The 23,898-nt window shown below is 46.6% G+C and overlaps 1 protein-coding gene across 3 annotated transcripts; it reads left to right on the top strand.

Annotated features, from left to right (window-relative positions):
* Positions 1 to 241: 241 nt before the first annotated feature.
* On the top strand, positions 242 to 23,898 carry GDNF (glial cell derived neurotrophic factor; the record flags this gene model as incomplete). 3 transcript variants are annotated; one of them, XM_084233398.1, is made up of 3 exons in its annotated part: positions 242 to 278; positions 4,816 to 4,914; positions 23,414 to 23,898. In XM_084233398.1, 2 exons carry the CDS (start codon positions 4,842 to 4,844, stop codon positions 23,896 to 23,898), a joined length of 558 nt encoding a protein of 185 aa, XP_084089524.1. The 3 variants fall into 3 exon arrangements, with proteins under 3 accessions (XP_084089524.1, XP_084089523.1, XP_084089522.1); XM_084233397.1 differs by having other exon boundaries at positions 4,816 to 4,992; XM_084233396.1 differs by lacking the exon at positions 242 to 278 and adding an exon at positions 3,282 to 3,315 and having other exon boundaries at positions 4,816 to 4,992.

Raw genomic sequence — 23,898 nt, 5'->3', positions numbered from 1 at the left:
CGGCCGCGGCTCGGACCTCGAGTTCTGGGGGAGCGGGGAGCGGACAGGGGAGCTGTCGACATCCCGCGCCCTGCTCGCGGCGGCGGCGGCAGGAGCTTTGGCCGCCGCCTCCAGCGCGACTTTGCCGCCGGGAGTGACCCCGGGATTTCGAACTCCTGCCCCTGACCTGCCGGGCGGGGCTCCGCGCTCCTGCCCCCGGCCCGGATGGGTCTCCTGGCTGGGACTAGAGGCTCCTGGAGTTAATGTCCAGCTGGGGGTCTGCGGAGACCGGATCCGAGGTAAGAGGGGGACGCACGGGGGTGGCCAGGAGGTGGACGCGGGGGGCTGGGGGCGCGCCTGGACCCTATCGCTGGCGGTGAGGTGGGACAGAGGAAAGACGAGATCGAGGGAAACCAAGGCGCCGGATGCCAGAGGAGAAAGAGAAGTTGAGCACTGGAGAGGCCGGTCTTGCGGAGGGGCAAAGATCTCCAGCGCCCTCGTGGGCAAAGCTCTCTCGAGCTGCTGCTACCTGGGGACCCCGAATTATCGGAAGGGCAGTTTCCCTCCCCGACTCTGCGGGGCGCTCTTCTGTCAAGTCCCGGGACCGTCTGGGGTCTTCCTTGAACCCTTTGCGAGCAGGAAAGCTCCCTCCGAACTTGCAGCTGCAGAGACCTCGTTGCCGGGGTGTAACTTACTTGGGGCTTGGCTGGGTTTGTGCAGAGGCAGAGCCGGGCCCAGGGAGGGGCTGCTGCAAAGGCGGCGCGACCTGACCCGGAGGCTCCTCTCCTTCGGGCGCAGTCTCGACAGCTGCATCCGTCGCCCTTTTCGGGACCCGGTTGCATGCACTTTCCACGTGTCCGACACCCCGACTGCGCCTTCTGGTCGCGGTTAGGAGAGGGGCTCCCTGCACTGTCTGGGACTCGGCTCTCCGCCTCCGACAGGCTCTTGAGACTCCTGAAGGTCTCCGCTCCTCTTGTCTGTGCCAGTAGCTCCCCCACCACTGCCTTGCACCACCTCGGGGCTGATTTTGCCGCGGTTTGGTTTCCAACCCCACCCGGCGAGAACTAACCCACGAGGGGCAGAAAAAGTGGGGACTTTCGCGGGATCCCCCAGCCCCCAGGCGCCTCCCTACTTTCGGATGTGGCGGGACGCTCCTGCAGAGCCGATTCGCGCGTCCCCGGGGCTACCCAACTCCATGCTCCCCACATTTTTGCTCCCTGGCGGGGACAAACAATTCTTCCAGCCCCCGCCGCGGATGTTCGCGTGCACAGGACTCTTAAGTATTCCGAGGAAGAGATGCTGCTTCCAAAGTCACGCACGCTCCGCTCCCCAAAAGCCCTCAGAGTGGTAGCGGCTGAGCTGCCGCCCCGCCTGTGCCAGCTCGCACCCTCCCTGCTTCGCCACACCGTCGCCTCGCGGAGTAGGGGGATAGCGTCGCCTTTTCAACAAGTGGCAGGTGTCCGGGGAGCCCGCAGAATCCTCAGGCCATTCCCGAAAAGCCTTCGGGTGCCCCGGATCTGGAACTCAACCCCGGGCCCCTTACTAAACGGAACCCTTCCCCGGACTGTCTGCAGAAAGCCCCTCATTTTCTTTTTCCTTCCCCAAATCCAAGGCCCAACAGCTACGGGAGAGTAAGTCCTCTGCCGGGCTAAGAAACGAGGCGCGGTTAAGAGAAGCAAAGCATCTTTCCTCAACTTCTGTCCCTCCCCTACAAGAATCCCGGGGGTTTATAACACACCCCACGGGCATTCTTTGCGCTCCCCGAAATCTGCGTTTGAAGGCAAAGCCCAAACAAATCTCCCAGCCTGCCTGTCACCAGAGGCGCGGGGGCGCCCGGCGGGAGCGCTCACGGCGGGGAAGCTGCGGCTGGAAGGTGGGGAGCGGGGGAGAGGTTTCTAAAAGCAGGTTGCTGAGAAACCAGCGCAGGTGAGAAGGGAAGAGAAAAACTGAGAAAGGATTGGGGAGGTAGGAACCTGAGAAGCAGAGCTGCTGGTGAGGCTCTCCAGAAGTTTTGGGGCTAACTTGGAGGGGCGGGGGCGGGGAGGGGGAATTGTAGGGAGAGTGCTTGCTCCCCGGTTTTTGTTTTTATTCCAAGACAACTAAGCCTCCCCGCCGCGTGGGCGCTACCAGAACTCGGGCGGTTTCTGGTGCCCCCTGGTGCCGGGAACCCAAAATCGCCGGGTGCTTTGCGGATCCCTTCCCGTGCCACTTCCCTCCCCTGGGCGCCCTTGCTGCTCCCTGGCCTGGGGGGCCACCAGGTGCCCGCGCCCGGGACGTGTCCCTTTCGCCCCGCGGGGCGCATGGCTCCCGGGCTCAGGGGAGGGGGCGGGGCCAGCCTGCAGGTACCAGAGCGGGTGCGGGGACACCTGGTGGAGCCGACTTTGGGGAGATTGCTTCCCGCACGTGGCAGTGCGTTTAGCAGTTTGCACGTGTAGCTCCGGGGCAGAGGGTGACAGCAGCGGCGCCTCGCCAAAGTGCTTGCAGAAAGCGGTTTGGAGACTAGCGGGAAAGCCGCGCGGCGCGTTGGGAGGCAGGACGCTGCACAGGCCCTAAGAAAAATGTCCTAGTAAACCGCTCTGTGTGCGGGATCTCAGGCGCCCTCCTAGTCCTCGGATCAGCAGACACCGGGCATTTAACCGCGGCTGGGACTGGGGCGCGGGTGGGGCGCTTGGAGGGGCGAATGCGCCCTTCGCGTGCCCCGGGGCCGGGAGAGCGCTCGAGAGGCCTGTGCGCCCGCACCCAGCCGAGGGCGGGAACGGGAGCCTGGAGCTTCCTCTGGCGAGACAGGGAGTTTTCCACTGTGTCCTTTTCTGCCAGCCTCGGCCACACTTGTAATTGAGGATCTCCACGTCCAATTTAAAAAGCCCTCCGTCGGCCAAGCAGGAAAAAAAGGAAAAACCCTCTTAATGCTGAAGGGAAATCTGGTGCCTCTGTCGCTTCCTGCCGGCGGACACCGCGATTTGGAAAGGCGCTTGAACCCGCGCCTCCCTGCTCCGGGGGCTGCCAGCCATGTCGCACGCACCCGGGAGCTGCCTCCCAGGCGAGGGGGTGGGAGGGCTCGCCGCGCCCCCGTCCTCTCGGCGAAGGCACCTCGTTGCGTTCATTTTGCTTGATCTGAGTGCAGCACCGCTCGGGCCAGAGCGCCCGAACCCAGAGCCTTTGCTTTTCTCGGAGTTTGTAAACCAGCCGGGAGGCGCGAGGGGTCTGGAGTCTCTGGTCGCGAGGAGTTCCTAGTCCCTGCAAACTCCCTGAGCCCAGGCGCTGCAGTTTGTAGTGAGTCGCGCCAACCCAACGCCTAAGGGATGGAAAATGCATCGGTCTCCGCCGCGGTGGGAGGTGGTTCCCCGGGGTAACGAGCAAGGGAACCCCGGCCTGAGATCTGAATGGAGACCGGGCGCGGAAAGGGGCTGCTGGATGCAGGCAAGCTGGTACCTGGAAACTCCCTTAATTAAGCTCGCCCTTGGAAAAAGTTTAGCTTTACCTAAGAATCCGTTTTATTTGGACGAGAAGGGAAAATCAGCTGCACAAATCTCCTAGTTCCCTTGAGAATGCGCTTGGAAGGCGGATCACTGACTTGGGGAAGGGACTAAGAAGCACCACGCCCGGACCTTCACCCACATACCCGCGTCTTCTGCTCCACCTACACCCTGGGTGCGCTAGTCGCCTTTCCCTAGCCCGCCCTGGGCTGCGTGATCCCCTTTTCTAAGGGGATTGAGAAGCTCGATGGAGCTCCCTGGCAGAGGTGCTGGGCCCCCACCCCGCGCCCTCTTGTGGCCCAGGCCCTCCAGCTCCCTCGCCTCCCCAGCGCCGGCTGTAAACGTGCAGCCACGTCTGTGACGGTGGCGCAGGGAACTCGAGACTCCTCTGGAGGGGGGGGTATTTAGGGACAGAACCCTCAGAGTTGCGAAAATAAAATCCAGGGAGGGCTCGGTTATACCACGAAGGATTAAAATTTTCAAAGACTCATGTAATCCTTACCTAACAGCAGTGGTAAAGCATCTGTTGGGCACTTGATGCCTTCTAGGCCTTTCCCTGCGTTATTTAATGTTCGTGACCTTAAAAGCTGGAACTGTTATTTTAAACGAGTTGGTGCTTCGAGAAGTTAAATGACTTAATGCAGTATTCCCATCCAGGCCAAAAGTCTCCAAGTCCTTACTTCTTGTTCGGGCGACAAAATAACTTATTAGGTAGGAATAATAAAGCGCGGGCCGGGAGGGGGGACCGGGAGGGGGGTGGGGGGCGGGATGGGGAGTGGTGGCTGGGAGCGCGCCTGGATCTAGCTGCGAATGGAGCGGGACCTCTGGCAGAGAGGATGCACTTGATTTTATTCCTGAAATGACTGGCCAGTTGTGCCTCCTTAGGTCGAGGGTGGTTCCCGCCGCCTGGGCGAGCTTCGGGGCGGGGGAGGGCTAGGTGTCTGGCTAGGGTGGAGGATGCAGGGTGGGGGCAGATCGATCACCCCTCATCCCAAGAAAAGGGGGTGGAAGGGTGGAGGGCGGGGAAAGGAGGTTGCGCATCTGTGGACCGGCTGGCCTGGAAACCTGGTGTCGCTCGTTGGGATCGGTTGGGGCAGCAGCCCTGCTTGAAAATGTTCGGGTGATGGCAGAGGGCAGTTGCGCACACACACTTGTGGCGCACCGGGGATGGAGATCGAGCGGAAGACTTTGGGAGAAGGGCGGGTGATGCCCGGGAAACCAACGCCGCGAGGCCCGGGAGGAGAGCGCTGGCGAGTTTGGAGAGGGACTTGGGACCCCAAGTGGGCGCCGCGCCAGCCGCGGTCCTAGGTGTCCAGGCTTAACGCGCACCCTGCGCTTCTCTCCCCGCGGGTCTGCTCAGGTGCCGCCGCCGGACGGGACTCTAAGATGAAGTTATGGGATGTCGTGGCTGTCTGCCTGGTGCTGCTCCACACCGCGTCCGCCTTCCCGCTGCCCGCCGGTAAGAAGCCTCCCGAGGCGCCCGCCGAAGACCGCTCCCTCGGCCGCCGCCGCGCGCCCTTCGCGCCGAGCAGTGACTGTAAGAACCGTTCCCTCCCTGCTGGGGGGTCGCCGGCGGACCCCCACGCGCGCCCGCCCGCCGCCCGCACGCACCCAGGCCAGCCCCCTCGGCTGGGAGGCCTCCCGCACCCACGGGCAGGGTCCCGAGGCGCGCAAGTCTCCTCCCTGCGCGGGCTGCCGCCCCAGGCCCCGCACGCCTTGTCTGTAAATAACACGTACTGGTTTGCCCGAGGGTATCAGATTTTTATGTTGTCGGTTTAGCATTGCCATGAAGAGATATTCTTCCCACCACCTTAGGAAAACACACGGTTGTCCCCTTCTGTACACTTATTCACCGTCTATGCACATGCACACCCGGGTTTGTTTGTTTGGTTGTTGTTTTTTTTTGGGGGGGGGGGGTTGTTTGTTTTCCTTTTTCCCCAGTGGCTGTGTGGGTGTGCTCTGCTGTGCTGAATTCTGGAATCTGTTATATTTCCATCCTTAACTACCTGTGCAAAGGGAGAGGCCTAGTTTTCAACCAGCCACAGTCAGGAAATACGTAGGGCCTTGAATTCCAGAACTAGCATCTAGGCAGGGTCCAAAAAAGTATTCAGAAAAGTTCTGGTTGTAGACAGACTTAAAGGTAGTGTTAGGTGGATTGGGGGGTGCGGGGGAGGCAGTCATGGGGGGATGAGGAAGCTGTCACCCTTCACATGACAATGCTAATTCTTCAGAGAAGTATGTGTTGGTCATATTATAAAACAAATCTGTGATTTCACTCTCAAAAACTAACATGTTAGATAGCAAGTATGTTAGAGCATGCTTATGGTGATACAGTTTACCTGACACTCTTGAGAAGTTTCTATGTTTCATAAAATGAGGTCTGCTGCATTACAAGTTAGAGGTTATCAGGAAGGTATGTAGGTAGTGAAAACAGCAGTAGAAAATTTGACCCAATCCCAAAATTAAGCCACAGTGAGCTACAACTAGGAGGTCTTCCAGGCTGCCCCCCACTCCCACCTCTTACTCTCTGGATACTTTGCACTGGAAACATACTGGGGGTGGGGGGTACCACCCCTTAGCTGGTGTTTACCTATGGCCTTGGGCACTGTGATGTGCTTACTTTATGCTTTATGCTTAATTGCAACACCTCTTCCTCAAGTCCCAAGACAGAGGAAAAGTGCATCTTTATGAGGCAAATTGAAACTTAAAAGTGACTTAGGCTTAGAAAGAGAACATGGTTGATCCCTTGAAATTGTGGTAACTGTTTCCAGAGTTTCTGTCAATTGTATAAACCTATTTTTAAAGGCTTTGATTTTAACTATGAATTTCCATCGTCGTGTATGTAAACGTTTCTCTAATAGAAACTTAAATTTAAAATTTTAACATAGTGCCATTGTCTTCATCATAATATTCATGAAAACGAAGTCGTTTTTCATTCGTTTCAACAGCCTAGGCCAGAGGGACAGAAATACAGTGGTGATAATAGTTCCCTGGCCAAGACTTTCAGGAGAGAAAAATGACTGTGCCTGGCTACAACAGAGCTGATTTGATTAATTCATGAAGACTTAATTGGCCTCTGAGTGTGCTGTCTACCCCGGCTTATTTAATCTGGTTCTGGCCCTGCTTTCAACTCGCTCTGTGATTTTGGACAAATTACTTTATAACTCAATGAACAGTTTGCCACTATACATTAAAGAAAGGTTTTTCTGGCCCAAAATGTCAGTCGCTGTCCTCTGGGTAGAGACTTATAAGGAGATATCCCTATTCGCTGGAATCACTGGGGAACTTTAAAGAATACTAATGCTGGGCCTCACCCAAGAGATTCTGATTTAATTGATTCAGATATGGCCTGAGCATCTGGGTTTTTCGATATTCCCCCACAGGAATCTAATGTCCAGTGAGGGTTGAATCACTATGACTCAGTAATACCCTAAGAAAAGATGTGCCTCAAAAAGCTACAACCAGTCACCAAGCAGCAAGGTTACAATAGTCCTTCTGATTGTGAGGGGAAAGCATGCTGAGGGATTACTTTTTTATTTCTAGAACTGATACTGCATCATCAGTGGGCAAGATTCTGACTACTGTATTCATATTCAAACCAGCAGAACACAGTCAAATCTGTTCTATCTATGGGAAGATCCAATAGACCCTAGAGTAAACTTGTGAGAAGTGTTCTCACAGAGAAACTGAACTGCATTCTAAGCCAGATTGACTTCTTTCCAGGTATGTTCAATTCAGTAGCAAGCTGTCAGTGCAGGGAAAGCAAAAGAATGACAGTGTGCAGACTTTGAACACTCAACCAGTGTCAACATGCCCCTGTCACAGCCTGACATTTATATCCTGCTCTGTACACCTTGCAACTGGTTAAAGCTTATGTAGAAAAACATTAAGTCACTCATTTCATCTGAAAATAGAAGGTACCATAAATTCTGGTCCTGCTTCCCTTTGAATGCTTCTAACATAGTGAGGGAGCAAAACCTCTTTCGTGTCACCTTAACAGCCATTCTGCGCTGTTCCATATCCTCATACTCACCTTTAAGGGTATGTGTGTTCTGCTGGCTTTAATGTAAACGAAACTGTCAGAATTGAATTCCTTATATTATCACAAGGTGAACTGCCCACAGAGAACTCATAACTGGCTTGCTTGCCTAGAGGGAGTCTATAAGTAAGTTGTGCCACCTGCTGCAACTTCAAACTTGTCTAAACTCAAGGCCTTGTGATTTGGGGGAGTCTTCCTGACTTTTCCCTTGAGCTATCTTTGTTCTTTGATTTTGTTTTTTGCCAGTATTTTCTCCAAAGTGTGATAAGCAGGTATGAAGAACCTAGAAGATAAACTAGCAGATGTCATAACATTTTAGAGCTGAAAGGATACCCCACATGGTTTGGTTTGGAAAGCAACTGTCCAAAATGCCAGAGTTCCATGAAAGCAGGAGGCAGGGCCACAGAAGCCTGGACCAGAGTTTCCCCAAACCACTGTGAATTAGAGCAGTCCACTTTGCTCCTTAGGGGAAAAGAGGAAGATCTTCAACTAATGACTAAAACCATGTTGTACAAGATTATCTGAATTTATTAATGGTTAATCATATTCATACCTGTGTGAACATTCTAAATGTATTTTGCAAGTAAAAGCATAAAGTTTACAGGGTTTTTCAAATTTACATCAAAAAACACATACTCAGTGAGATATTTGCTGTGTGCCTGTATGTGCTAGACACTATCCAGGGAGCTATAGTCCAGGGTACATGTGATAGAAAGAAGCCCTAGGAACATACTATGCAGTAAGTGTACTGTGTGATGCAACTCAGTAACATTACAAGCTAAAACTAAACATGAAGAAACCTGGGAAGGTGGCATTTTGCGTGACCAGAAGTCAAGCACAAGAGTCTTTGAGCATGTTAAATTGTGATAACAAATAGTCCACATTGTCTTATAAGGATATTATATTCCTCCAGCTTGGTAGCATGTCACAAATCTTCCTGTAGAATCAAACTTATCAGTCAAGCTGTTAAGTTCCCAAACTAGTCCACCAAAAGCTGTGTAAACCATGATATCACGGAACTATAATTCGCAACACTATTAAGCTAGAGTCTTTCCCCCCAGGTTGCCAAGTCCCATAATCTGGGGGAAGGTGGTTGGGGGGAGGGGGGAGTGTCACAGAGCACGAAATAAAGAGTTTTCAACAAGCAAGAGTTTGAGTTCACACATTCAGATCAAAGTGTGGTTTGGATCCCAGCCTTAGTGCTTGACCATCTATTTACTTAACATCTCTTAAACCTCAGTTTCCTCACCTGTGAAACAGAAATACTAGACCTGCCTCTTGGGGCTTCTGTGAGGGTTAAATGAGATGATTTGTAAAACCAGTGACCCACTTACTTCTGTTATTCCCCACTCTCCTCTTCCAAAGGCCCTTCGCCACGAACCCAGTCACCATCTTCTCTCTCACCACAGCCTTTCACTTTGGCCTCTGCCAAGATATTGCTTTAAATGGTGGGATTTCAAACAGCACAGTGTAGTACAGAGAGTGAAATGAATGCCTTGCGGGGAGGCTATTTTGGGCCCTATAGTTGGTCAGCTGGTCAGCACATAGGCAGGCCTGCCTTGCCTGGGATTCTGCCCCTGGGATCATTACCCGCTGGGTCTTCCCAGGTTTCAAGACTCCTTTTACCCATTCTTTGAACCCATATAGGTCCTGTGCAATTTTTCCACCAGGTCCCCATGGTCATGTTAGGGACAGCCTTTTTCCCCCATAGGGAGAAAGGAGTCAGGACAGGCTAAACTCTTTATGTAAGTCGTGAGGGGGATAGAGTCTACCTGTATGGAGACAGTGTTTCTGTTTTAAATAATCCCAGCTGGATATTTAATTTTAGATGTTTCATAAGCCCAGCAAACATCTTTAGGGAACTTTAAATTTAAGAGATGTTCAGCCCATTGTTATACTGCTAAGCTGCTAAGGAAGCTTCTCGTGCCACAAGCTAGTGAAATATTAAGCTTTCAGATTTACTGTTATGGAACATAAAATTCAGAATAAATAAGAACCTTCCATCTGTTGTTTTTTATTGCTTTCAGGGACCATATGAAGGAGGAATACTATAATAAAGTAACTACCTAAACTGTCAAGGAGTACTACCACCTGGGACTGGGCTTTTGGAATAAAGAAATTACATATCGGACTCTTTTAGGAGGCATTGATTCCTCACTTGAGATCTGAGACCAACATCTTAGTCAGATCTCAGTCTGGAGACCTATTTCAAACTGCTGCTATTTAGATAAATCTATTTCAGGCCTAATTTGAATTAGCCATTCTTAGGATCTTAGACTGATCCAACAGCCCAAGAATTATGCTCAAAATATTCTACTTTTACTGCTATAAAAACAAAGATGGTCTGGTATTTCCTCTTCCTAATGTCCTTTTGTTTATTTAGCACTTAATGGTCCATAGCACCTTCATTCAGTTAAAACACTTATTCCTTAATTAATCACTTGAGCTCAATCAAGAAGTGAATATTAAGTATCTTTCATATGGTAGGTGCTGTGTGGCATCAAAAAGGCAAAATTGTGAACTTAAATAACTTATGATCTAGTTGTAAACTGTAGATAGGCAGAAGGGCGATTGGGTGGGTGGCCTGTCAGAGAGCAATTGCCTATGAAGCATTTTCATTAACTGTGGTCATGGTAAGAATTCCTAGCAATCAGGTCACTGGGATTTGGAGGTGGTGGCAGGAAAGGATTCAGGGAAGAAAGAAGATTTGAGTTGGTACTTGAAAGATGAAAATTATGTAGGAAAGGGTAAAGAGGACAGGGGCACATTCCCTTCTAGGGAGAAGCTTGGGCAAATTTGTGACCACAGTGTGGGGGAGGGGCAGATGGAGGTACAAAGAGGAGCCCAGCATTGGGAACAGGTGGCAGGAAATGGTGTGAAATTTAGGATATCTCTGTAGGTGATACCCAGATTATGAGATACTGTAAAGTCCAAGAAAAGAAGGTGTTTGCTGTCTTGGGGAGACAGTAGGGCACCAGTGGGACATCTAAAGCAGGGGGGTGGCAGCAAGCAGGACTGTAGTGCAGAACTGTCTTGCTGCAAAAGTTACTCATGTGGCCAGGCTGCTCATAAATGAGGTCTATAGCATTGGTGTACTTTTCATTTCGAAGTATGGTGCTCTTCTTTTTAAAAAGCTTCTAGGAATAAACATAATTGAATCAATATATTAATCCCCAAGTAAGCGATAAATAAAAACTTAATATTAAAGTCAGTGTGAAAACAAAGGGTCAATCAAAACCAAACCAAATAATTAAGGTCAGGGGGGTGGGGTGGGGGGAGTGTAGAGAGCAAGGGGTTTCCCCTTGAAAGGGGGGACCCAGTGGACTATGAGGAGGGGGCACCTTGCCTGTGAGTATGGTGTAGAATATGTATCTGAAGAGATATAACCTATACCTCTGAATTATATACAGAGCTGTAAACCAGTGTTACCTCAATAAAAATTTAAAAAAATGTTAGTGTGATAGCACCTCTTAGTTGTGCATATAGTTAGACTCAGTTTTTAACAAATAGGTTTTATACCTTGTCCTAAAATCAATGTTTGATCTTTACTAGACAAGAGGAGATACTACTACCCCCATTTCACAGGTAAAGAAATAAGAACTGTTCAAGATCACAAATCTAGTGAGTGATGGAGCCAGATTTCAAACTTCAAACTTCTAGTCCCAAAACTGATCTTTTTTTTTTTTTTTGGCCTTAACCAAGACTGCATTCCCATATTAGTAGATTAAGAAATGCAAACATTGGCTTGCTGAAAATACATTCATTAATCCTGAAACACAGATTTCCAGGAAAAGCAGAAGAATAAGCTCATAGAGAGAAACAGACAATATTAAATTCCTATAGGCCCTTGCTTTGATTTCTGCTTGGGCCACAGTGGACCTTGGGCTGTAGTATTAACAGCTACTTCAAATCAGATTTGAATTACTCCAGGACATTTTAAAGACAGAAACATGAATTTCTCTACATATTCCTATAATATTGATGCTTTTTTTTTTTTTTTTTTTTTTTTTTGCCACGAGAGAAGGCCCCTTAACTCTTCGGGACCAAGTGAGGTCTTCTGGAATGCTTGATAAACTCACAGCATTTGAGAGACTTCTTGAAGGTGCTTGTTTTCATATTACTCCTGCTCTGCTCAGTCACCCAGGAAGACACAGTGACTGCCACAGTGCCCCAGCAATCTCCACAGGAGAAATAGAAAAGGGTTTGCCCAGGCAAGGTGTGAGTTGCCACTGGGAATCAAAGACATTATCCAATACAACCACAATTTCATTATCAGTCTCAGGAAGTTTAACATTGATACAATACCATCATCCAGTAGATAGTCCATATTCAAATTTCCCCAGTTGTGGCAATAATATCCTCTGTAGTATTTCTCCTTAATCCTTAATCTCTCTCTTTAGTCTAGAATAGCTCCCAAACCTTTTCTTCCCCATGGCATGGATGTTTTTGCAAAGTTCAGCCTCTCTTGCCTACTGTTCTGCAGACTACCCTTCAATTTACACTTATTTCCATGTGATTAGATTCAGGTAAACATCCTTGAAATGTGAAGTTCACAAGACTGTGTCATCAAATTAGGAGCCACGATATTGGTTTGTCTCAGGAAGCCTTGTGTGTCTGATTGTCCTGATATGGCACCTGAAGGTTATATCCCAGAATGAGATGAATGAGAAGTCCAATTCTCTCCTAAGATAAAGGGGTGACTGTGGAAGGGGGTGTGAAAGGAGAGCAGCAGCATGAGTGTTTCTAGACAGACCAGCACATGTAGAAGTGAAGATCTGGAAATTGATTCTTTGTCTTCTCATATTTATGAACCTGCTACCATTTGTTTTCCATCTAGTTTTTCATTTTTTGCTCCTATAATTAGTTGTCTTCATTTATTTAAGTTTTAAAAATGTTTGACATAACATTGCAGTATACTGTTGTATAAGTTTCAGATGTGCATCGAGTGCATTCATTCTCTTAACAGTACCTATTAGGCACTGTCAAAGTCTTCATGTGACCCCAGAGGACAATGTGGCCCACTTTAAAAACACATCTACGTCATAGTGGACACAGAAAATATCGCTCATGTGCTGTGGATTCAGTTGATATTTGTGTGGTTAATTTGAGACATTTATAGGAACCCAGAAAGGGCAGCACAAACTCCCAAAACAGGCCTGCTCTTTGTGCCCACAGATCACGAACCTCCATGCCAGGGGCTCCAGTCTGTCCCCTGTGGAACATGCTAGACTAACAAGGGGCCACGTCTACACTCCCTTTGGGGTACTCTTACCTTGGCTAGAGCCGTTGATTGCAGGCCACTGACTCCTTATCACTGAAGAGTTAGTTCAGCCGTGACGACCATTCAGACTTTAGGCACAGTGCTAAAACCTTTTCCTTCATGATTGTAAAGGTAGGGCTAGCCCCAGTTCAAGGGAAACTGGTATTCCAAAGGGTTCCGCCACTTAGCCAGAGCCTGGGCTGAGGCAAACCAGAGCCAAATGCTCATTCTTGTGACCAGGCCACAAAATCACTTCCTGGGGCCCAGGATGCTTCTCCCCAAGGCCCTGAATAGTTCAGAGCATCCATGAGGAGAAGAGGCAGGTGTTAGGGGTTTTTAAGTGCTTTCGTTGTTAAATGGTACATCTGATTACTGAAGAGTCCGAGGTTTCAGTATAGTCATTCCCTGGGGGTTTGGGGGGGTTGGGCAAGAATACCCCCTCACATCTGATCCCAGGAATCTATTAAATAGGCTCAAACGATAGAGACCACTTTTCGTTCACCCCCTATTTTAGTTAGTCCCTCCTCTTTTTCCTGAGCCCTTCAACCCCCACTCAGCTGGCCACTGGAAAGGGCTGAGGGAAGGCTATGCAGAAGCCCTGAGAGAATTCTGGGCCCTCTCCCCACTACAGGCAGGGCTTTTTGAAAAGAAAGAAGCAATGGTTCCTTTGCTTCCAAGTCCCGTTGGGGTTTCCCCTTGGAAATCCACCCGCCTATGATAACACCACAAGGGATTATTTCTCCAAGTGGCTTTTTGTGCACTTAATTTTATTGGGTAACTTTCTCACCCTTCCCTGTTAAGTTATTTATAAGGGCAGCAGTGGAGCTCATGGTGTGAGCTCCTTAGCAAGTCATGTTTACTGCTGACTGGGAGTGCTTTTAGCTCACACCAGGTGTGCATGGATTAGCTAACAAATGCACTCCCTGCTGGGTGTTTTCTTGACTTAAAAGCAAGAGAATGGATATTTCCCCTCAGGGAAGCCATACTTTATTACTGTAAAATTATTAACATAACTATAATAAAAGTATGGACCGCATAGGAGGGAATCAGAGTAGGGCAATCAGAAACTGAATAACAAAATGAATATACTGTCCTGTCTCCCCCTGAGTCAGGGGTTTTAGGTTTTTGTGAGTTTTGTTTTTTGGGGTATTTTTTTTTTTTTGGCTATTTGTGTTCATGAAATAATTTCCGTTACACTTAGGACAAGTTTTCATAGCTAAGCATTAGGATAAAAATTCAAGATACAGTATAATAAGTATGTGCAATGTTGGTCAAAGTAGTTAGAGATGGTAAATAAAGTGGCACTTTGGTGGGCAAAGTGACTTTAAAATGTAAACCTGGAGACTTCTTATTTCTGTATTCTGATTAAGTTTGCCATGGTTGGTCTTTTTCTCCTGCTGTGAGAGGATCCAGAAATGCTTCTTAAAAACAACAATACACTGATGTTTTTACAACTCAAATACTTTTCAAATAAACTCGTGTCATGCCTTACTGTTAACAAACCACTGGTCGTGGAGAGAATGTGCTGGTAGCTCTGGCAGTGGTCACCATGACTTAGTAAATTAACTCCGCGGGTGATTATTCTTAGGAAATGAGATGCTTTGGGCCCATCTTGATGTTTAACCCAGAAGTCGTCTGTGACCAGGATGGCCTGTCCAGCGCGAGGGGAATACTCTGTCCAAAATAGGAACGCAAGGACAGGCGTTATATGACATAGGATGCATCAGCATTCAGTGCTTAGTCACTATGGGCATTGTTTTTAATGAGTTCAAATAAAAGGCAGAAATAACACCTTTCCATAGTAGTCGATGGCAAAACCTTGAAGAATTTTTCAGAGAACTGGAACATTATCATGGACTGATACTGCATATTTCAGAGGTCACTGAAGGTCAAATAAGAACATGGGTTGAAAGCCTCCAAGAGAAGCTGAGGGGCTCTCATGATCTGTTTGGCAGCCATAAGCCAGGATGACCATGCTTGAAGGAGCAAACACAGAAATGAGCACCACAGAGATTTTAAGAAAATGGCAATTTGAGTGTTTGACTTTGGGTGATGAGGACTGAAGGACTTTAGACTGTTGGCATATATGCTCACTCAAAAGTCTCTGGCTCCATCTCTACCTTTTCAGATAGAGACTGGGGCGTGATGATGCCACACTCAACCAGGTGTTTAGGGCCTCCCCTGGTGGCCCAGGCGGTTGAGCACAGTGCTGTGAAGCTGCCCGCAGCCTCTGCAGCACCGGTTCAATCCTAGCCAGCTGGTGAGGGTCCCACATGACGCGGCAGACGTCTCCTGTCTCGCCTGCTGCTCCCCTCAGCAGTGTATTTCGTCAGTCTGCCTGTTCTGTTTCCCGCTCTGTCTCTGGTGAATCCTCTCGCCCTCCCGCACATCTGGCCTGTACCCCGGCTCTTGTGTAAATGAATTAATAATCTTAAAAAAAAAAGGTATTCTCTTAAAAAAAAAAAAAAAAAAAAGAACCAGGTGTTTAGCAGCTCAGATCCAGGGCCCTGTCTACACATCTCTCACCAAGCCTGAAAAAGGGCACAAGAAAAGAACTTGATGGGTCTTGTTTGGTGGTGATTGTTTCAAATATACTTTGAGCCAAGAGGTAAACTGAAAAGATTGGGGACTACTGAACCTAAAATACCTTCTGCAGGGTTTCGGGGGTGGCTGAGCAGATGTTGCTGAGGCATCAGCAGGAGGTGGTCTTCCCCATGACAGGTGACAGAAAGAGAATGTCAAGCAACCTCATCCCACCAAGACTTAGACTACCCAGCTTTAGCACTAGGGAGGGCGCCAGGGAGAGTCTACTTGACCTCAGAAAGATTAAATGACTAGTTCAAGGTCACCAGGCTGGTCAGGCACTGACCTGGACTGGAATCCCAGGCTGTGTCCTCTCCAACTTTGCAGCAAGAGCCTGGTCATTTGGTGCCAGAGTGAGTTTGCGGAGCTTCCGGAGACGGGGCCTGTCTGTCTGAATCTGCTGCCGCCCTTGGCTGCCGCTTTTCCGGTTTTAACTGGGTGATCGCCAGCTGTACCTTAGAGTGAAATGCAGAACCACAGCAAGGGAGAGCTGCCCCCGAAAGGCCTAGCTTTTCCCTTTTTGGAGACAGTTTACTGTATTCTGTGGCCTGTGGCCGCCTAATTTTAGAATTGACTTAATGTACTTCAGTTTAGAGGGACCTTCCTGACAGAAGTCGATTTCTTCCTTCCTGTTCTGAATTTGGTAAATAAGTGCAGGTGAAACCAGAAGATAATGCACTTGTCCAGAGTCAACTACCTCATGCCTCAAGTCTTGAAAAGCTACGTGGCAGTAGGATTTTTACTTGGAAATAAATAGGCAGCATGGAGCATGAGAACAAGTTTGAGCTTTGAAACTAGACCCGCCAAGTCCACATTTACTAACCACAAGGTCTTGAATAAGTATTTATCTTCTCTGAGTCTCAGTTTCCCCATTCATAAGGTTGAGAGAATATGTGGTCCCTACTTTAGCCTCACAGGGATTTTTCGGGTTTAGTTAAAGTGGTGTGAATGTAGGTATCATTCTTTTAACCTGGTAATATATTTAAGTGCTTCAAAGAAGCTTTTATTGAAAATACAGAATCATGAAATCCTGTAATTGATAATAGTAGCGACTCCACCATGGAGTTCTTATAATATTTTGACACTAGTAAAAGAAAAACATTTTTATACTATATTGAAAAGTAAAAGTAACCTGTTCTAAAGAATGACAAGTTAGGAATTCTCTTGAGAGTTTCTGTTGATCTTAGACTGATCTTTTCATACAAATACACATGAGGATATATAGGCATATCTACACTATGCATATACATATATATGCATACATACATGTTCGTTAAAGCACAGAGAAAGAGAACTTCTATTTCTCATATGCTTGGTCTCCAGAGCAGCCTGTACTTTACCTGGAGCACAGGTATACAATGAACACCAAGTTAAATGTGTCCAGCTCCAGGTTTCTCTTGCCTCCTGTCTACATACAGCCTTTTTGGGAAGGCTCTACATGTGAGGGCCAGATGCCCAGCACCTGGCCAATCCCAGGTACAACATTCCTGGTCTCACACCCAGTATCTAGCCTCCCCTCTGCCCACTAGAATGGGGCACCACCTGGAGTGAGGGTGCTAGTTCCCAAGCACCTCGCAGCTGTGTGGCCCTGACTCAGTAGTTCACTCCTATGGACCATTATATATTAACCCTTGCCCTTCCAGTACCCTGCCGCTGGGTGCTATGCAGTGAATTACAGAGAATGGTCCTCCAGAGGAAGAAACACCTGAACTCTCCCTCTGGACCCCAACATCCTTGATGCTGGCCCTGGCCTGGAAGACACTCCTCTGAGTGGGCCGTTGTGGGTATTAGGATCCAACCTCTTTTTCCTGGTGCCTTCAGGAACTGGGGAACATTCCTTCCATCCCCAGAGTCCACACCCTCTCTAGGTAACAGGCTCTCTCCTCACAACTTTGTAGACAGCCTTGTGCTACCTCCCTCTTGGGTCCATATTCTGAACACAGGCGGAATGCCAGCTTTGACCCTCAGCCAGGCTGGAGTGAGAAGGGGGATTCCATTGATTAAAAATCAGTTAACCTGTACTATTTCTACGAGAAATCTGATGTTTAGGAAAATTCCTTGGCTAATGAAGACAGCTTAACCAAGATAATGTTTTGAATTAGGTACTTTTGGGTTTGGCTATGACAGGGAGTACTCTGAGGCTTTACCGTTGTTCCTGTAAAAACCTGATAAACTTTACAAAATAGTCAATATTGTTTTCCCCCATAAGCCAGGGAAGCAGTGTCTGCAGCGAACGGTTTGTTCCCAGGATCATGCCATGGTACATGGTTTCGTTTGTTTAAATAGCACTGTTTACACAAAGGACACATCAAAGTTAAAATATTTTAAATAGAATTATGCCAAAATATTTGGTTGCACACTGAAGGATGAACTTAAATGCATTTGAGCATTTTGATTTTTCACAAAGGTTACCTTTAGATACATGTGTTTTCCAAGCTAGAGCCTCCAAATGGGTCTGAGAAATGAGCACGTGTTTGACCTATTTTTTAAAAATGATGCTCCTCTTTTGTGGTTCGCAAGTATTCTACTATCAAAGTGTAGCTGACACTCTGCCAAGTCTTTTATAGGATGAAGAAGTGACATGTTATTAAGTCCTCATTTAGGGAACTAATCCAAACCCAAACCCCTCGCTTTCCCCCCAGCTGGGTGAATTCCTGGAAGATGGAGGCAGCTGTGGGCTTTTTGGTTCATTGCAGGGAGTTTATTTGCCTGGACTGGGTTTGAGGGCTCCTTAGAATTTTTAAGGATAAATTCAGTAACGTGGCTCCTGCTGCCCCCAAATGCCTAGTGTTGAGGAATCAGGGCCTCTATGAATGAACTCAGTATCAAAAGGCCTGGAATTCGGAATTTAGTTGGAAGAGACAGGCCTATTTGCTCTGTGGTTTGAAAAGATACTATTGCCTTTTTCTGGTCTCCAAAATTCATATCCTTGTAAAACTTTCTGCATAAATATTTATGATTTGCTCTATTTTTCAAGAATGAGAAGGGGGAAATCCTTCGACTCAATAAGAATCACATAAGACCTGAACTTGGGGCTTAAATCAATGTTTGCACATTAATAAAATATGAGGGAGATGTTCCCATCTGAAGTTCTCATTAGCCACACCAATCAGGTTAGCACATCGAGCCTTTATTGACTGCTTTCCAAGTGTCAGGAAGCCTTTTCATGGGAGGCTAGTGATCTCTTCTGTGTATCATCCAAAAGCAGGAATGCTGTACGCGCTCACACCACTCCACGCGTCACCCTGGGAAGGCCAAATGGAACTGAAAATAAGAAGGAGACTAAATGTTCTCATAACACAGCATAAGTATGTCCCAAACATTATTTAGGACTGCTTATACTAAAATTTTATCCACTATTTATCTGAAATTCAAATTTAACCAGGAGTTCTGTATTTTATCTGGCAGACAAAGCCATGCAGTCAAAATATCTTGAAAGGGCTGGGAAATGTTTTTTGGGAACTTTGAAAGCACCAGGCAATAAATAACATTGTAAGTGCTGACTCAAATTATTATTATAACTCTAGTAATAATATAAAATCATGTAATTTGTCATGTTATAAAAATTGAGTCTCTAAACCAGTGTAAGTTGAACTTTGTAATTGAATGCTCTCCCATTAGTTTATCTTCAGTTGATTCTTTTTTCCCCTGATGTACATCACTTGTGTATTAGAGGCATAGGGTCTCCCCCTTCAGGTATTGTCACCACCAAAGCACCCACAGTCCATCCCCCAATGCTCCCTCCCTTTTTCTCACCCCTCCTCCTGCTTCTCTCCCTGTGGTAGCCTCAGTTATGTAGTCAGATTTCTGTGTTTGTTATTACTTTGGCTTTATCTGGCCCTTTGTTTGCTTTCTTTATATTCTATCTATAAGTACCTTCTATGCTGCAGGTTCTGAAGTTGACAATCTATTCAGGAATTCTTGAATAGAGCCCAGGATCTCATTGTGAGTCTTCTTTGTTAAAAAAAAAAAAAAAAAAAAAACACCTTTTAATTTCAAAACTTTTTTATATTTTCATTAGTCATTCCTGTTATGTCAGTTTTAAGAGTTCACGTCTAAGCAGCATAGTTTGTTGAAAATAGGCACACCTAATTTCCTCATTTATTGCTTATTATTAAAAAAATCATAAGACGCATAAGCAGCTAATTTTTTTTATAAATAAACAGCTTATTTCTTTAATCACACTGATTTAAACTTTTTCTCAAGAAAAAGAATCTTTCTAACAAAGTCCAGGTAGAAAGCAGCTGAGAGGAAATAAAAAATTCAGGATACTCTCTTGCAGAGTTCCTTGAGCAAACATCATTCGTAGGGGGCCTGAGCCTCTGGGAAGACTCAGAGGCTCTGAGCAGCACTTGAAAGTTCTTGGAAATCAGTTTGGAGATGGCATCCAGGGCATTTCAGCTTCCCTGTGTGATATGGGCTGTTTATTCTGAAGCTTTTTATCTCATAATAGTGCAGGTCTTGTCCCCTTGAAACAATGAATCTTTTCCCCTCTTAAAGTGACCTTATTCATCCAAAAGTTATTGCAGGGGCCTCTCAGGACCATATTCTTTAAGCACTGGGAATCTATTGACCCACAAGCCTCCTGGCACTAACGTTCTATGGGAAAAGCTAGGCAATAAGTAACGCATGTGAGAAATCGTGTGTTAGAAAGTAGTGCTTATTATGGTGGGAAGGAAGAACAGGCAGGGGGTTCTGGATTCCAGGTTGGAAAGGTAGCCTTTTTTTTTTCTTTTTTTTTTCCTTTTTTTCTTTTTTTTTCTTTTTTTCTTTTGCAAGAGCCAATCTAATTAATGTACTTTATTTTTTACACATTTTCCTTCTTTTTTTGTTTTTGGTGTGAAATTTATTTTAATTTTTTTCTTTGTTGTTTTCCCACCACTATCTCTTAGATCCTGTTGTCCCATCCCCTCCCCCTCGCTATTAACCTAAGAGCCTCATTGTATTTATTAATATCTACTAGTTTTTGTAAGTATTTTACTTTATCAAATCATCTGCTACATAAATGTCCAGTGTTTGTTTCTATCGCTTGCTTGCTTAATTACACATAATTCTCTCAAACCCCCTCATGTTCTTGAAAATGACTTCACTTCGTCTTTCCTTGTAACTAAATAGTATTCCATAGTGAGGACATGTGGATATAACCACATCCTCTTGATCCAGTCACCTACACCATTCCATCCTGAATGTGCTCTGTCTAGGAAGCTAAGCAGGCTCAGGACTGGTTAGTACTTGGATGGGACTGCATTTTAAACACTGAGGTCGTGGGACTTGTTGGAGGTGACATTTGAGCAAAGACTTAAGGGGACTTGGGAGTGAGCCCCAGGGGTGATTTGCAGGAATAGTGTTCCAGGAGAAGAGGAACAGCCAGCACAAAGGCCCTAAATCCCTGAGCACTTCTGACCTGTGGCTCCATCATGACTGTTCCCAGGGAACATTCCACATTGTCTGCAGGACACTTACATTTATTTTTACTGGGATAGAGGGGATGCTACTGGCATTTCCTGGCTCAGGAAGCAGCTAAAAGACTGATCAAATATTGTCCAAATATTAACAACACTGTAAGGGAAAAAAGTACTTTTAAAAATTAAAATAAAAAATAAAAACAATTTTTTTTTACTGAAATGACTTTATTTTTTTTAATAAATTTTATTTTTATATTCCCCATACAATTGCAACCCCCTTATTTTGACCCCAACCCCTCCCTTCCCCGCCCCCACCCCACCGCCCATAGAGTGTCTCTGGTTCATAGTTAAAAACAAATTTTTATAAAGCACATGCCATGAGTGTTTTGGTGGCAGGTGAATGGACATGTGCACATGTGAAAGAAAAGAAATTGAAGTAAAAAAAATTTAAAAAAAGAATGATTCAACCCCAAATGTCAGTGGCGCCAAGGTAGAGAAGCCCTGTACTTGAGGAGCAATATGGAGGCCAGAGAGGCTGGAGGTGAGGTAGTGATAAGAGAGGTGGGAGATAAAGTCCAGGGTAACACAGCCTGGGGAGATGGGGTGGTCAGGTGAGGTGGCCTTAGACCAGTGTGAACTTTGGCTTTTACTCCATGAGAAATGGGGAGCCTCTGTCAGTCTTAGAGCTGAGGAAGAACATGGGCTGCTTAATCATTTTAAGGGTGTGAGTCTGGTTACCAGGTGGAAATAGATGGAGAGAATGGCTACAACAAGGGCCCTCAGGGGTGGTGGCGGTTATCCAAGCAGGAGGTGATGGGGCTCAGACCAGGGGGGACGCAGCTTTGTGGTGTTGGTGCAGCAGAACCATCCAGTGCCAAATTAAGATACTGAGCAGCAGTATATGATATTACATATCATATACTTCACATATATTATACACATTATATAGATCTATAGATATGGCTAAGTGACTTGAGCTGGATTTTGTTTTATGCAATAGGGTTTCTGACACCTGTTTTAACAATCAGTTTGAGACAGAACAATTTGATGTGGGTTAAGCAGGATATAATCCTATCCTTTACCATGGTGTTGGCAAAAAGCATTCACTCTTGCCAAAACTCTTTGGTATTATATTTTTCTATGCCACGTATAATTGCAGACATACTAAATTACCTGATAATGAGGTGAGGGGGACATAAAAGGTTTAGCCCTGATAAATGAGTTTTAATCACTTTCCTGTCTTAGAAATCTATTACATTATTTACATAGTTACTTTTCTCTTACTTGATCAGCCAAAGCAGATGCTGAGACACGACAGAAAACATCAAGCTATTGCTAATTCATGCTTTTGCCCAAAAGTCTCAAACGTCTTAGGCGCATCACTTCGTCTTCCTGCTGGTGACCTCCCTAGAGTGCAGTAGGCTTGGGGCCAGGCTGCCTCTGTCCACATCTCGGCGTTGCATTTAGTTCTAGGATACATTCAAGCACCATCTTACAAAATGTTGGCAGCAATATCGTATTATAACATTATGTAAGTTACAGGGATGCATTGTTCCAAATCAATATCTGTTAAACTACATTAAGTTCACCACTTTTGAAGTTATACTGTTCCAAGGAAGTGGTAAATTAGTCTTTATGTGAAAAGTCAGCTGGTCTTCAATCTCACTGTTTTTTTTTTTTTCAAGATTTATTTGTGCATAGAAGAACTGGGGTGTAAGCTAGAGATGGAGAGGGAGAGAGGATTCACCAGAGACAAAGTGGGGAGCAAAACATGCAGATCAACTGAAAACACTGCTGAGGGGAGCAGGGGCCAAGAGAGGAGAGGTCTGCTGTGCCATCTGTGTTAGCTCCCTGGCCGGGGATCAAACTCATGCTACAGTGGTTGGCGATAGCTGAGAGTGCTGAGACTTTAACTTCTGCTCCACCAGGGAGGCTCTCAATATCACTGTTTTGTTTTTTTAAAGGAAGTTCTGAAAAACAGTGGTGCTCTTCATTTGTTTCATCAAAATTGTTCTTATCCCACTCAGCCATGCAGAGGGGTTGAGTAGGGATCCATTTTAGGGAAGACCACTTGATATTTCAGATCTAAGTAGTCATGTTGGAAGACTTCCCAGGCCAAGATCACACTCTAAGAAAGAATTTTTTCTAGCCTGGTCCAGGAATTCACCATGTCAGAGCTCCTCCAGAACCTGTTAGAAATGCAGATTCCTTGGCCCCTCCCCAGAACAAATGCCCCAGGCCCCTGCAGGTAGGACCAGGAATCTGCACATCAGTGGCATCCCAGGATAGTCTCAGTCACACTCATGCTTAAGGACCAGGGCCGGAGATCATGTTACCAACCCTCAAGGACCAGCCTGCACGCAGCAACCTCAGCACAGATTTGTTTAAAATGGCAGCTGTTACTCAAGTGAAAAATATGCTTCTAAGGATTTGTTTTCTCCAAGGAAGAATGTCACCCTCCTTAACAGTCTCTTCTTTCCAATGAATGATCTTCGTTCTGTCAGGAAAGGAGACTATGCTTTAGCCTCTGTGCCGGGTGAACGACAGGGGTCACTTGACTTGAGTGGCTGACAGTTTGGCTGTGGGTCCGATCCTGGCTGCCTTTTGACTTTGGCTTGAAATGATCATTGTTGTTGTCTCAAGTGACCTTTTCTGTTTTCTCCTTGAACAGCAAATATGCCAGAGGATTATCCCGATCAGTTTGATGATGTCATGGATTTTATTCAAGCCACCATTAAAAGACTGAAAAGGTCACCAGATAAACAAATGGCAGTGCTTCCTAGAAGAGAGCGGAATCGGCAGGCTGCAGCTGCCAACCCGGAGAATTCCAGAGGGAAAGGTCGGCGAGGCCAGAGGGGCAGAAATCGGGGCTGTGTCTTAACTGCAATACATTTAAATGTCACTGACTTGGGTTTGGGCTACGAAACCAAGGAGGAACTGATTTTTAGATACTGCAGTGGCTCCTGTGATGCGGCTGAGACGATGTACGACAAAATACTAAAAAACTTATCTAGAAATAGAAGGCTGGCGAATGACAAAGTGGGGCAGGCGTGTTGCAGACCCATCGCCTTCGATGACGACCTGTCATTTTTAGATGATAGCCTGGTTTACCATATTCTAAGAAAGCATTCCGCTAAAAGGTGTGGATGTATCTGA

Source organism: Talpa europaea (assembly GCF_964194135.1).
Source record: "Talpa europaea genome assembly, chromosome: 5".
Lineage (NCBI taxonomy): Eukaryota > Metazoa > Chordata > Mammalia > Eulipotyphla > Talpidae > Talpa > Talpa europaea.
The sequence above is the reverse complement of the archived record's forward strand: the minus strand, read 5'-3'. Positions and strand labels throughout refer to the sequence as shown.